This window comes from Pogoniulus pusillus, chromosome 23, assembly GCF_015220805.1.
Source record: "Pogoniulus pusillus isolate bPogPus1 chromosome 23, bPogPus1.pri, whole genome shotgun sequence".
In the NCBI taxonomy this organism is placed as follows: Eukaryota; Metazoa; Chordata; class Aves; order Piciformes; family Lybiidae; genus Pogoniulus; species Pogoniulus pusillus.
Window position 1 is genome coordinate 21,887,037 of NC_087286.1, and position 15,098 is coordinate 21,902,134.

The window sequence follows — 15,098 nt, forward strand, 5'->3', positions numbered from 1 at the left end:
TTCTAGAATTTTTAATAGCAATAAACCAGCTCCTACCTGTTGATAAAGACGTTCCCAATAATCCTGAGTCATAAGACGGAACAAAGAGAGAAAGGCCCAGCCAAAAGTATCAAAGCTTGTGTATCCATGGTCAGGGTTTTCCCCAGCCTTCAGACAGATGTATCCCTCAGGGCACGTGCTGCGAAGTGGGAAAGACATGAAATGCATCTTAGATGGCTCCGGCATGGAGAAAGTGATTTCCAGGGGAACACACTGGATGGTCTTAGTTAAGAGCACAGATCCTCAGTGGTACAATCACGGGAAACTCGTTGATGCTAAACCCACAATGCTAAACACCTCTGCAATCTCAGCTTCCCTTTGAAAGGACTAAAAGGGAATTGGTAACCACAGCTTAAGCTGTGATGGTAAATGAACACAACACCTGGCATTTCAGACAATTGCTTTAAGCATCTAAGCAGCACTTCAGTGCTTGAACATTGTTCCTGTTGTCAGTTACTGCTTACTAAGAACCATAAATTTGGTGTGCCCTGTCGCAGCTGTGGGTAACACTGCGACCTTGTTTTCTGGTTACGTAGGTCTGACTCTGGCTGGGTGACACCAGCATGTGCCACCTGAGCAGCTTCCCAGTCGCTTTCTATGCCAACCTTGTACTCAAAGCCCTGCGAAGACTGAAGGTTCAATTTCAGAAGCCCAGCCCTTCGTTAGACTCACCGTCGTAGTCTGGGCTCGTGACAGGATTTTTTCATTCTGCCAGGAAAATGTTTTCCTTCTGTGCCTTGCAGATTCACACATGAAATGGTATGCACATAGCATGAATTCCACTGGCTCTATTTAAACTCTGAGGTTCTTTAGAACTATTCTAGCCTCACATGCCAGAGAGAAAAAACAATGCAATGCAATTCAAGGTGAGTCTTGAATTGCATCATGAAGTGAAACACAAGGTGGAAGAGATGCCAGGTCAGCAACCCACTCTCTCTCCCAGAACAGTCTGATCAAAAGACCTCATACACCTTGCACTTCACAAGTCACTTTCCAAACCTAAGGTGTGCCACATCAGAAGCTGAAGACACAGACCAGTATGTAAAGGTTTACTGCTGCTGTACCATAGGAAGAGAATATGGGACCGAGGAGGTTGCCAGTGTCCTGGAGCCCTATGGTACTTGGGAATTTGTCAGGTAGGAACTACCTGAAGGAGATCTCAGTAGATCCTGCAGTAATGTTAGCTCTGTTCTCCTTATGCTACAGATAGAGCTAAACCCGGTACAATTCAGTGCAAACTCAACTAGGGGGGGCTGGAGAAAGAAGGGCTGTGAAAGCACTTTGTCAGAGACATTGATGAAGAACAACTTCCAGGCAGTGTTTTGCTAACAGAGCGATAACCTCTGTCCTGGCAGATGGTGAGCTTGATGTTCTGCCTGTTAGATGGAGGAACCAAGGTCTGCTGAACTGCCTTCAGATAGGATGATTATTGTAGTATCCAACCATTTCAGATATGTCACCAGGCACGAAGAGAGTGCCTGATCTGCACAGCTTTTGCTTTTTCTCTCACCAAACACCCATAAAGTGTCTCAATCACTGACAGTTTTTATCAGAGCAGAATACTGTCATGAACTGAAATGCAAAGCAGTAACCTAAATAATGTAAAGTGTTTATTTAAAATGCCACCCAAAACAAGAGGAAATTGACTCCTGAGAAAGCAGAGAGTGTCTCAGTCTCAACTCAAGGAGGGCTTTTTAAAACATCCTTTTATACTGATATAAATCAAATCTCTAATCACAGGACAGCAACTCTGCTTTGCATGCCAAGATGAGAATGCACTGCTATAGGTTTTGAAGTTACACAAATCTGTGATGTCAGCCACCAACATCAGACATGCAACAACACTTTAAGAAGCTTAATGTAATATCATTAGTCAAGCACAAATTTTTAAGTAAGTCTGATTTGAAGGCTGAAAAAAGGAGTGCTGAAGCACTGCAAAACGTGTGCATATCCCTGTTTGCAGTAGTCCTCAGAAAAGGCAGCAAAAATAAATCAGGAAAGAACAGCTGATGTTTCACGAATTAAATGTAACAAAGTGAGAATGCAGTGAGTGATTCTGTCACCCTTGGTAGCGGCAAGTTAGTTTACATTAGTTTAGAATGTAGACAATGGTAACTACATCTCACAGGGAAAGAGACACTTCTAACTCTCCCTATCAGCCTAGAAATGTCTGGCTCCAGGTCTTTCCTACTTTGACTATCTATTGTTTCCTGGTAAAAGCCACATTTGAATACAAATTACAGTAACACTACTGAGTTAGAAGAGACTAAACCACAGAAGTCACAGCTTTTTCCGCCCCAAAATATGCAGATGCACACTGAATCTCTCTTGTATAGCCACATCCTTTTCTGAGGCAGCCTTTTCCCTAAATCTCCTCTCTCTCAAATCAGCATCTGCTGTCACTCTTTGCAATAGAGACATGAGATTTCTGCCTCGGATCTGCTGCTGCAGACAGCTTTCAGTGCTTCTGACGTGCTGCTGACTGTTCAAGAGCTCTGAGAAATGCATCCTCTGGGTTTCCAGGAAGGAAACCCTTCCCACTTGCTGGTGCTAAAACATCTTGTCTGGAAGGACAGAAGAATTTTTGTAAGGCTTATCCCTTTTGTCATGAGAAATTAACTGCACTCAAACACTGTGCTTGGCTGGAAATGAAGTTGTTACTTCAAGAACTGGACAGCCTTGTCTTCATCTTCCACAAAAGACCAGTTGCAGCTGCCTCCTTTGAGCTGGTCTCAGTGCTTAGATTTCGACGCTCTTCCCAGTGCCTAGAGCTCTGACTACAGCGGGGAGCAGCTTGGCGGTGATAAGTTTAACGGTGAACCTCAGTCTAGACAGGGCTGTCAGCTGGAAATAAAGTTCCATCCAGAAGCAGCTGCCAAGAGTCTGATGCAAAATGGAAATTTTGCCATTAACTTCAATCTGAGAGAGACTTTCCTCCTACTCTCCTCACCCTTTTGTACAAGGCAGCCTGAAAGAAAGGTGGCATTAGGAAGATTGCATTTAGAGGTATTTTCAAAGGAACTTCTTGGCACACCAAGATTAGAGGTTACAAAGCCACACTTAGGTTACTGCCGGTGTTGCTTCTTGAGGAAAGTGTTTTGGTACAGAGGAGCATTAGAGCAACTGCTCAAAACACTTCAGCACAGCTGCTTGGAAGGCCCTGGGACACGGAGATGCAACTTCTCTGATTGAGAAAATAAGCAACCACATCTCAGACTACTACTTGCTGCTCATAGTAGAGTTGGTATTTTTCATTCTGTCTTTATGTGTCTCCTAAACCTTTTCCACTCAGCAGTAGATTGCTGCTGTCAAAAGCTCTGTCTGACTCTGCTGTTCATATACATGGTTCTCTAATATTACATTCAGTGTAAAAGCATTCAAATAAGATACCTTCAGCACAAAAAGCCTGAATCCCAGCTAAAAAAACCCTATTAATGTTAGCTCACATCCTTCTTGCAGAGACCAGACACTCGAGACAAAGTATCCTACTTCTCAGCTCCTTATTTGTGCTCACCCTCTTTTAGTAGCCACCAGAAGAGATAACCCATGGGGTAAGGGAAGGCGTTAGAAATGCTGAAAGGAAAGCAAAGTGCTGCTTCCCAGAAAAACACTCTACAGAAATCTAGGTGCAAGTTCCTCACATGAGGATATTATTCTGCAACTGACACCATTTTCTCTGATCATTCTTTTAAGGAGCCTCAAGATTTTGCTGAAGGTTTTTGCTGAAGCATCTTCGATGTATAACATTAAGCCTCTCTCTTCTTACTTTTCAGCAAATTCTTTAGCTTCTTTTACCTCAGGGAAGCATTTCACAGGATTGCACTATCCTCTGATGTGCAAGGATGGGCAACCACAACAAGCTACATAAATATCACATCCTCCACACGATCCTTGCAGGATGCTGTTCAATCGATCACAGCAAAATTAGTGTCACTGATTCAGAAAAGTTAAAAGCATCAGCCTCCCTACCTATCCGTCAGCCTGTAATCACCATGGTAAGCTGGCACTGGTACAGGAAATTAGAGAGCATAAAGGAAGAGCTTTAAGCAACACAGATTGGGAATGCCAGAGAGTTGTAGCTGAGGGGCATAATTACAAAATGCTCTGTCTCAAGAGTTTAATCCAGGCAAGCCAAGTAACCTGCTGATCCAGACTGTAGTGGCCAATAGGGTTGTGAAATGAAGGAGATTTGTAAAGCAACCATGTGCAGGATTGTAACATTGAGATGCTGAAAACACAAAGAGGGTTGTCCACATGTTACCAGGAGTCAGCATCAAACAGCTGCTCTTACCAGCTATGACATCTGTAAGGTGAAGGCTGCACTTTCATTTGGTTTAGGTTGCAGAAGCAGGCTCTGGGCTGCTACACTAAGTAGCCTATTTGTGCTAAAGCCCTCAGACCACAAAAGAGACTTAGATCTCCTTTAGCTATCAGGCCTGGTCAGTGTGACTGGGAGCCCCCAGCAGCTCTCACTCCTGTCATCTAAAGGACCAGAGGAGATTTTTCTAAGGAAGGGGTGCCAATGGTCTGAAAGGAAGGAAATATAAGCAAATCCCACCACATGCAGCAGGGAAGAAGAAAAGCTCAGAATAAAGACTGACAGCATTCAGGAGCTAAAACTGAAGGAGAAAAGGGAAGGAGATGCCCATGAGCAGGCTTGCTCACAGACTCAGAGCACCCACTGACCTGTGCATGCTGCTGACTTGTATCCAGGAAAAACGTTTCAGCCTCCCCCACTGGCTACTTGCTCAAGCAGATGGAAAACCACTGGCTTCAGCTTGAGACATCAGAATCCTCCAAGCATGCACACAAGCAGTGAGCAGAAGAACTCCCTCTGCTGCAGTATGGCTCTTTTAGACTTTATTGTGCAACAAGGTAAGGAAATTCATTTCTTCTCCCTCAATCCAGTGGCCCAGACACTGGATCTTCTGTCTAATCAAATAAGATGTAGGGCAATAATATATCATCATAAACATAATGGTAGATTATTGCTTAATGAAGACTGTAGCCCCTACTAAGTCTCCTTCTCTCCTGTGGCTGATGAGCTTGTTACAGCTTTGACTAGGAGATAATATTACCCATCCTCAAGAACTGAGTGGATCTGGATTTAATCCCTATTGCTGCTGTTTAACCAGAGACATGATCTTCCAAATACACAACTGATCTCTGGGAGTGGGGACTGCTACTGTTGCCTCCAAGGCTGTATACTACCTACAGTTATGCCCATATGGCCCCTGCAACATCTTTCAGGTAACATATATGGGGTTTGGTTTTTCTCATAGTGTAGTCAGGGGACTAAGAGCTGTGGGAGAGTGTGCTGTTTGGCATGGTCTTCTGGTGGACACGCACATTGTTGCAGGCTCTCAGCACTCAGCTGTGTAGATCAGCAGTGCTGGAAGTGTCTGATAGCAGTGCTCCTCCTTGGTAGGGTGCATGCTGCTTCTCCACACCTTGAGGGGTGTGAAAAGCCTTTGCAAGGCACTATAAATCACCATATGGAGAAGGCACAAAGGCAAAGGACTGTTACTACAGCTCAGACAGGTGAAAGTGCTGCATCATTGTATGTGCTGTAATGAGTACACTGACAGTGAGGTGAGAGAACGTCCCATAAAAATGAAATGAGTATCTGATGCAATGCATGTGGTGGTATTAATTTCCCTAGCAAAGTGCCACAGCACAAAAAGAAACAACATTTCTCTCTGACTATACTTTAGAGTTAGGACTCAGTCAAAAACTTTAAGGAGTACTACAGCACATGGTCACTGCCTCATCCCTCAGGTGCAATAAGCTCAGCGACAGCAGAAGTTACCAAACCGTACAGAATCTTGCCCCGCACTGTACATTATTTTAATGCACTCTGCAAAGAAAAATCAAGGTCATAGTGAGGATAAAGGTAGCTAAAGTTTCTATAGCAACAGTTACTAGGATGCAGTTGCCAAAGGTGCTTTCTTGTTGCATGCTGAAGTAGCTTTCCTGGCTGCTTTTCCTTCCTGTTCACTAGCCTTTTCGGTAGTATCGGCACAGACGTGATGCAAATGTGCTTTCTTTGTCAGCATGCTCTCGTAGGGTGTTCCTGCCCATGAGCTGAATATGCAGGACGTATCGTGAAAGAGGAAGAAAAACTCTCAACAGTCTGACCTTGAGATCTAAAGGGGACACAAACTGACTTAAGACATGCACACTCTTATGAAAGGCCAGCTCCCCACCGTAGCTGCAAGTGAAGATGTGAAAAGAACAAAGTTTCTCATTTTCTGTCTGTTAGTTTGCTTTGCACCTCAATAGTATCTTGTCTGTTTCTCCTAATGGACAAATTTCCTTGCTGCTCCTACTGCTTTCCCCAACTTTCAGGCAGAGCAGGAACAAAACCCAGCAGTCTAAGAACAGCAAAAAAGGTTCCTGTGAAATTACAAGGAGAGAAAAGTGGAAATGCTTTAGAGCTGAAATGTACCTTCCTTTCTCACGGACAGATAATTCCCAGCCACTGCAGCCCACCTAAGCCTTTACTCTGTGGGGAAGCACAGGACTCTGCAGTACTGCTCACTGCATCAAAATGACTGCTTAGCAGTCATAGGGAAGGAGCAAGCCATAATTGTATGGGCAACATGAAGCAGGGTGGTGCAGCCTGACACAAAATGGTCCTGACACCTCACTGGCTGCCAGACTGGGTCTGATGATCGCAGCAAGGCAATGCCCAGTACAGGCACCGCTGATGTGCTGCATCCAGAAGCCATACAGGAGCCGCAGGTGGGATCAGGAATGCATCTCCTCCTGAAAGCAGTGCCCTCACTTGTTGTCTGGTATTGGCTATCTCCCATCGCAGGGGCCAGGCACTAAGTGTGGGGGTTTGGCCCTGGAGTAGGTCCCCGAGCATACCCAAAGTGTTGTGTCCAACTACACCTCCTCCCTTTGGCAGCATCACCATAATTAGTCATCTGTGAATATGTGGTAATTTTGTCCTCGAGGGCCACTTTCCACACAGGAAGGCAAAGGCCTTCAGAAGGCCCACGAAGTCTGATGAGAGGCAGTGCCCAGTGCTGCTTGCTGTCATTTGCTGTTCTGCAGCCCCCACAAAGCACAGACCCCTGGAAGCTAAGTCTGGTTTCCACCAAGGCTACAGCAGCTTTTGGCTTCCGCCCTAGCTACGATCCTCCAGATGTCTGATCATTATACTGGGTCCTTACTAGATCTTCCCCCAAGGGCTAAAGCAAGGTGTTTGAAATTGGATAAGCTACAAAAATTGGGAATTATACTGAAAAGCAAATTAATAGAAATTTGTAGGCCCTTTAAAATTGGACAAGCAGAGTTTTCTCCATCTATTTTTTACCAAATCAAGTAGAAGAAGCTGAATTTGCTAAGAGAATCATTTTGGATAAGTCCCAGTGCAGCAATATCCCAAAGAACTGCCCAATTTAACCCTGAAAGACATCTAGAAATACAAATAATTCTGCAAATAAACTACTTTTGTTGCTGTTGCTAAAATAGCCTTGCTGTTAGCACTGCTTCCAGTGTCTGACCAATCTGTGACACACACCTCAGAGCAGAGGACGTTCCCATTAACGTGGTACTCTGAATGTGCTTGCTGTGAAACGCTGAGCACTTGTCACCAGCATTCACTTTCAGCCACAGAACATCTTTGATTATTTGATTTTCTCTCTTCTCCAAACAGTATTTATTTTTTCCCACTGAACTCATTGTCTCTTGTAAACAAAAACAAAGTCCTTCTGGTATGCCGAGGGGAAAAGTGCAGCTGGATAAACAAAATGAAAAGCAGGAGCAAACTTCTATTTAATTAAATGAAGAAAAATTCAGGTTTGGGTATCCTGAAGAAGGTTTCTGGGACATGACATGGGAAACCCCACAGACAGGTTACTCCTTGTGCAGCTAAGAAAGACGCTACCTGCCTGGCATTCCTGCCACGCCTCTGCAGCGTGGTTTTTAGAGCAGCTTCCGAGGCTGCTTGAGCTCACCTAAAAACATCAGCACATGTTTGTATTTCCCTCTGCCATGTCGAGTACTAGAGACGTGTTCGCTGCTGCTGACTGACATGCACCTACTCAAATCCCTTCTGAACTAGAATCAATATTAGCTAGATCCATTAGCAGTTTGGGTGCTTGTTCAGAAAGCAGTCCCTCTGAGTAACGTAATAAAGCCCCCAACTTGGAGATAATTAGGTTGTCTGCAATACAGCATCCACCGATGACCATTTCCCTGCTGGTTTTGGCTTGCTACTCCAGCTCCACCACTACAAACTCTTACATCTGAGTCTCATCACCTCATAACTGACATAGTAGATTTTTTTTTTTACTCTTCTCTAATAACAGCAACCAGCCAAACCTCAGAGTGTCATTACCATGCTTTCAAAAATGCACTAAAAAAGCTTTGTCAATTACCTTGAGATTTAATATCTTGGCCACAACAGAGATATCCCTCATTCTAACAACAGATCCCTCCAGGAGTGCACAAATGACACTGCCCTTCCCTCTGTCTCCTTTGGGTCCTCAACATACCCCAGAGGCTGACAAATTCAGACTTCAAAGTGGGAGCAGAAGCAAGCTCCACAAATGCTATGAACACTCAAACATGGATTTCCTAGCCATTTTCCCCTGCCCTACTTTCCTTATAGGCTCCCTATCTTGTCATTAATGTCATTACTGAGAGATGAAGGGGCTGGAACTTGATGCACCTACTCACCCTTAACTCACTTTCCTTGTTCCTGTGGTGAAACCCATCCCAGAAGTTCCTATACACCCAGATTTTCTGTCTTACTATTGAACACACTTGCTCTTGGCTTTGATTATTGAAGGACAGAAGAAAATAAATCCACTCTGTTAGATATGTCATCATGTAAACAGCAGTCTCTCTATCCTAACAGGTAGGGATCATCACTGTACAAGTCCCCAAAGGCTTTAGGATCACCTTCCTAAGTATCTTCATGTCTTTAAACAACAGGAGCGGACGACTGGCAGAAAGCCAATGCAAGGTGTACAGATGAGGCACCACTTGCTAGCACGGAGCTAAAAGAAACTCTGTATGTAGAAATAATCATTCCCTCTTTTTTTGGCATTTCAAATCGCATCTCCTCCAGTGACATCACTTACCTAAACCAGCAAGAGGTTGAAGAAAAGAGAGTCGATGCATAAAGGGAAAGTGAGTTTCCCTTAATGGCACAAGCATTGCTAGCTTTGCTGTATTTATCCTATCACAGGGACTCTGAGCATGAGGGTGGCATCTGCTTCCTTTTACATGTGAACGCTGGACCTTCTGCGTGGGCTGACTCAGGCTGTGACCTGCTCATGGACACAATGTCTCCACTGGAGGCTTTCTCCATTCATGGCTTTTTGCTGACACATTGCAATTTATTGATCCTCTAGGAAAGGATGTAAGGGTGGCTTTGCTAGTATGCCTTGCTAGAATCCAACTCTTAAATCCATACTGGCTACTAATAAATGGATACTCCAAGGATATTGGATTGGTATTCAGCTTCTCACCATTTGGCCACTTCCAAAGCAGCAGCCCCAGGACTATGTCTTACAAACTAGCTATAATCCATCGTGTCAGCATTGCTCATGAGCTCAGCAACCTGCCAGCCCCATGGTTCAGGTGGTCAGAGAGAACAATGTCTAGCATTTCAAAATACTGCTGCTTTGCAGAACATTCTTTTGCCTATTAGCTAGCAAAGGCATGAGCAGATTGCCAAATCCTGGGATCCCCAGGAAACATCCCAATAGTCTTGGAAGCCAGCCTGAATCTTGATAAATGCAATGGATTACAATCAACAAAGCACTTTATTAACGAATGCTGACATTGTACCTTCCATGAAACAAAGAAAGAGGAAAGCATGGCCCTCTGCCCAAGGAGTTTACAATCTAAATTAGGCTGGCAGTACAGATCAGATGCACAAGGCACGCAGAGGGAAGGCTGACAGCTCAACTTTCATTTTGTCTTATGTGAATACAGATAAAGAGAGTGGCAGCAGATGGTAAAACATCTCTCTCCAGGACCCCAGGACCCTATGGCTTTTCCTGCCCTCCTGCCCACAGGGACAGTTAGATTTTATCCCCCTACTGTCTCCCTGTGCACATATGTCTTTTTAAATATTAAGTTCTTCCTAATTAAAACCCTATTTCTTTTCAGTCTTTCACATTGGCTTCCACCAACTCAAAACACCTCCTTACAAAAGTAGATCCTCTCACTTCCTGCCCTCACTTGACTTAGGTAATCCACCTCCCTGGTTCAAATACACGCATTCAGATCAAAAGCTCATCCATGCCAACACTTCTGTGACTGTTCTTCCTCTTCCTACAAGTAATAACACCCTGCAATCTTCATGGCTTGTAATCTCTGCCCACACAAGATCCCATCTCTTTCCATCCCATCTGAACTCTTCCATTTCCATCAAGATCATAGGAACTTGTCAAATAAAACCATGCTCTCAGACACTGCGTTAGCCCCCGAGGACTGGGTGCAGGAGGAACCGTTACCATCCACAGATGGCAGGGATATGAATAAAGTGCTTTATGCAGACTAAGTTAGTGTAGCCCAGGAATTAGTCTGAATCTCTTCACTCTCTAAGAAAATGAAAGATGCATGGTCTGTAAACATATGTACAAATGTAAATCACAACTCAGAAGCGAGTGTCTTCTCACCTCCAATGCATGCTATTTTGGGAACTAGCATTTGTTGATTTGTTTATCTTCCTTTGCCAAAAGCCACGAATTCATCATCAGTCTAAATCCCTCCAGCTTCTCTGTTTCAGTTCCTGTTTCTTTTCTTTTAAAACCTCCCCACTCAGCCAAAATGTTACTTAGTTTTCACCATTTTTCTTAGTGAGAAACTTAAACATATTGAAAAAGAACTGTAATAAGGCCCCCAAAGATTTTAGACCTGAATAAGTGACACACACAAACTTCTCTTCTCTGTAGATCAGAAAATTGTATTACTATGCACAATATTGCCATTATCCTCTGTCCTACTATGACTGACACGAGGAAGCTGAAATATGTACTTTATGCTGGTGAGAAGTGGACTGAGCTGAGGGAAAAGACAGCAAAATCCTTCCAACAAAAGAGAAGATATTTTTAAAGCACTTACCCAGCATCACTGCTATTGCCACACAGCAACACATCTTCTGTACCATTTTTTATGAAGTAGTTCACTGCAACAGAAATAGAGAAATGGTATTTTAGCAAGTAAGTTCTGGGCATGATAAGGAATGTCACCCATCAGCCAGCACATGCGCTTGGGACAGCCACGGGGAGATGAATGGTAAGCTTTGGCTTTCTTTGGCTAATTTTAGCTTTCACAAATTGTAAAAACAAATCTATTTTTTCCCCAAAGCTCTTTAAGCATTTGCTGTTTGTATTCCAAATTTGACCAGCTTAATAAGGTGGCAGCAGGGCTGCGGGCAAGGTCTGTAGGAATCCTCATCCAGTCACGTTGTTGGCTGCTCTGAGAACGTCGTTACTGAAGTCAGTGCAGCACTGTGTAGTGAAACGAAATCATAAGCTTGCCCAGAACTCTTAGACTCTGCACTGCTAAGGCACATATTAATTGAGCTTTGGGATAGAAATTCCTGACTCATAGGTTAAAAATGCAATCAGCTATAAGTCAAAATGTAAAGCTACTAATAAAGCAGCCCACTCCCCCAATCTGGTGGATTCTGCTCAGCACAGACAACGCACAGTGTAAAGCAAAAGAGATAGAAAAACACATCTTGTTAAGGATTAAACAAAGGAGGAAGTGTCCATAAAGACAAACATTTATCAACGTAGTCATCTGTAATGGCAATGGAGAAAGACAGATGCTTCTCAAGGGACACTCAGAGGAGCAAGCTAAATTGAAGTGCTCTGGATCGTTCCTTGGTTGACTATCAATGAGGCTTAAGGAAATTAGCACACCCAGGCTAATGACAGCCTTTGTGTAGGCACTACCCCCCGCCAACAAAGTCTAACATTCAGAGAAGCAGAACAGGAGGCCAACCTCTCCTCAGAGGAGGAAGCGAAGCAGCTGTCCAGAGCAAGCCTGAAGAAAAGGAGACGTTCTAAGGAGTATTTCTCAAACCTGAGATAGCATGAAAGGACAGACAAAAACACTGAACTGGAAGCACAATAAATGCAAACCAGAGGCCATTAGCTGACTGGTGTGCCTGGCTGCAGCATAGAGGGCGTGCACCCTTGTTGACATACAAGGTGAGGTCGGTAGCTTTGCGTGGCATGTGTTTGTGAGCAGAGGGACCTCTACAGACGATGCCCAGAGAGGTTCTCCATTCTGGGCTAACCCTCTGCTGTGAAGCATTTTAAAAACCAAGAGTGGCAGCTTACCCAGGCAGGCTATGCAAAGAATGCTCAGTGGCTCAAGCCACCGAACAGATGTGCTGTGGCTTTCTCAGTAAGCTGGGAGCAGTGGCAAAGCCTTGCCTGCTGCATGCCAGCAGGGAATTACTGTCCCTCAGCTAGTGGTTGCGAGGGCACGTGATGGTGCTCACAAGTCACCAGAGCAAGCACACATCCTGCTCAAACTGTGTGCTTTTCCACGGTCTTGCACACCAGCCTTCTACAGGAACCTCTGGACTGACAGTGATGCTCAGGAGTTCAGTATGGCTAAGGACCTGTCACCAGAGGAAGGAGAACCATGCCATGACTTCCAGCTACTTTCACCCTCCACTTCTGCTGGGGCAACATTTTCTGCTTTTGTCAGAAGAGATATTTTGGATACACAGAGTTAGCGACGCAAACCCAGCAGACACCAGGCTACAAAGGAAATATGGTACACCCATGCCATACTGCAGAGGCTCTGCACCTCCAGAAGAAATGGTATCAGTACATGGGAATTGCAACTTTGCATACTGCAAATGCTAAGACCAGGATGGCCACAGATCTGTCACTGTGTCTTGATTGCTTTCTTTGAGGGGTGGTTGAAGCTCCAGAGCACAATGCTGGTTTAAGACTGAACCAACACCTCCTGGTCAATCAGCTCAGAAGATGAAAACAGAAGAAAGGAACTCTGTGCAAACAATCCATTGAAAATCTCAGGAACAGACACAGTTCTGTTGTCTGCTATTGACTTAATCTTCTGCATTCTCAAATCAGCAACACGGCAGGTGATAGAGTGCAGGGCGAGGAACCGGTGCATACATCCTGCTGGCAAGGGGTGCCTTCACCACAGCTTCTGCAGCAGAGTGCCACAGCTCCCAGGCCAAACCTCAGCCTGAGGAAGAGCTGCATTGTTGATTCCCCACTGCTAAATGCCCCCTCATTAGAGTGCTGTACTCAAGCAGCCAAATTGCTGCGTCATCAAAAATGTGCAAACAATCAATTTGTCATTCAAAGCAAGTCGGGCTGGGTTTTGATCAGGCCTGCTGAGCAATCAGAGGGCTTTCAGAAGTGAACAGTCATTACTCTTGCTTTTAAGAACACACCACCTCAGTTTCACATCAACTCACAACCTCAGCCTCCCTTCATTTATCTGTACGTGGAGAAAGGACAGAAAACTTTTTCATTGACATGTTCTCTCTCAAATGTAGACTGCTCCAAGTGATCAACACCACCTGAAAACGCAGCAACCTTTTCATTGTCTTGGAAGATTAAAATCAGGTTTGGTTTGGTTTGGCCAATTTCTTCATTGAAAAAAATCAGCATGTCAGTGGGGAACAAAGCAGGAAAACAGAAGTGGGATATGAAACCGAAAATCTCTGCATTCGATTTCTGTTCAATACTGAAAGTAAGCTCAAGGCAAACCAGCCATGTTTGCATGCATGCACATGATCTTTGGTCAACATGCTATTCTTCCCAAAGCAAATTCTAATTCTTGCTTTTCTACCAGCTCTACTAAAATGTTGGTGTCACAGCTAGAGTGCAAACAATGTCGCTGAGGAACTCCTGCACAGGAATTTTCAGTGTCACTATTTGATGACGTTGAAAGATTTTTTTAAAGATCATCTGAGCAACACCAGCTTTGTACAACTTGCTGGTCAGCCTCACATTATCTACTCCACTGCTGCCAGGTAAACTCATCTATCTCTTAATAATATGAAAGATTATTTTGTCAGTATTCAGCAGTCCCAAATTCAACAGAAGTATGTTTTCTAAGAAGCAAATGCTATCTTCTCCAAGGGATATGCACACTCCTGCCCCAGCCTTAGAAATACATACTAAGAGCTTGTATCTCTGATACTCCTAACATAGTATGACTTGGGTCAGGTTGGTTCTGCTGCCATTAAATGGGTGTTGTCCCCCCAGAGCTTGTGTTTTACAGGTGTCCAGCTCAGAAAAACAATCCTGGCAAGTGAGTGCTCAGAAGCAGCTTACTCCCTTCTTACAGAGGTTCGTCTACATGCAGAGGACAGCGAGGTGATGGCAACTGACTCAGCCAAAGCGGCTGAAGAGCCACTGTCTAACCCCACATCCCATGGTACATACAGGGTATGATGAAGCTCACACTCCTATAACCTCTCTGCAACTGGTATTTATGCCTAGCTGGAAAATAGTAGGAGAATTCTCTCCATCTACTATGGGTCACATCTTCCTTAGCATTGATACTAACACACCCATATCATCAAAGGACACACACTCCTGTAAAGGATTCCCTTACTATGCTTCAGAAAAGGTGTAATAACAAAGATCACCAAGCATGGCTGTTAAACATTCCATTGTTATTTGCTGTGGACTCCTGATGGCAAAGATCCAGACAGCAAAACCCCATGACTGTAGAGCAGAATAGGATCTGCTCTTCCCCACAACCAGCTAAGGGACCTCCTCCCAAACACAGTCCAGGAAATAATGTTCACTAATCCAGCTCTGGATTACATCTACAGCAACTCAGAGTAATTCAATCTCTTCAGCATCCCCCGAGCTCCTGGCTTTCCATGGATGCCAAAAAGCTTGGTAGCAGCCCTAACCATTGGTGGGCCTTCAAAGCTTAAGTCTGCAACAGCGTTAGGAAGATGAAAATACATCAACTCATTTTCCCCTCCTATAACACCATGAGTTGTGTCTCCTGCAGATCCTTGCTCTTCCTCCCACACTGCTCGAAGCACACAGCACTGACTCTACAGTTGCTCT

The 15,098-nt window shown here is 44.4% G+C and overlaps 1 protein-coding gene across 2 annotated transcripts in view; it reads right to left on the reverse strand.

Moving 5' to 3' along the window:
* Positions 1 to 15,098, reverse strand: part of SCN5A (sodium voltage-gated channel alpha subunit 5) — a 184,023-nt gene that overhangs the window by 130,102 nt on the left and 38,823 nt on the right. For both annotated transcript variants that reach the window (XM_064162881.1, XM_064162879.1), the window contains exons 7-8: positions 11,131 to 11,194; positions 37 to 178 (exon numbers count right to left, since the gene is read on the reverse strand). In XM_064162881.1, coding sequence (XP_064018951.1) covers positions 37 to 178; positions 11,131 to 11,194 — 206 coding nt within the window. The remainder of the gene's footprint in view (positions 1 to 36; positions 179 to 11,130; positions 11,195 to 15,098) is intronic.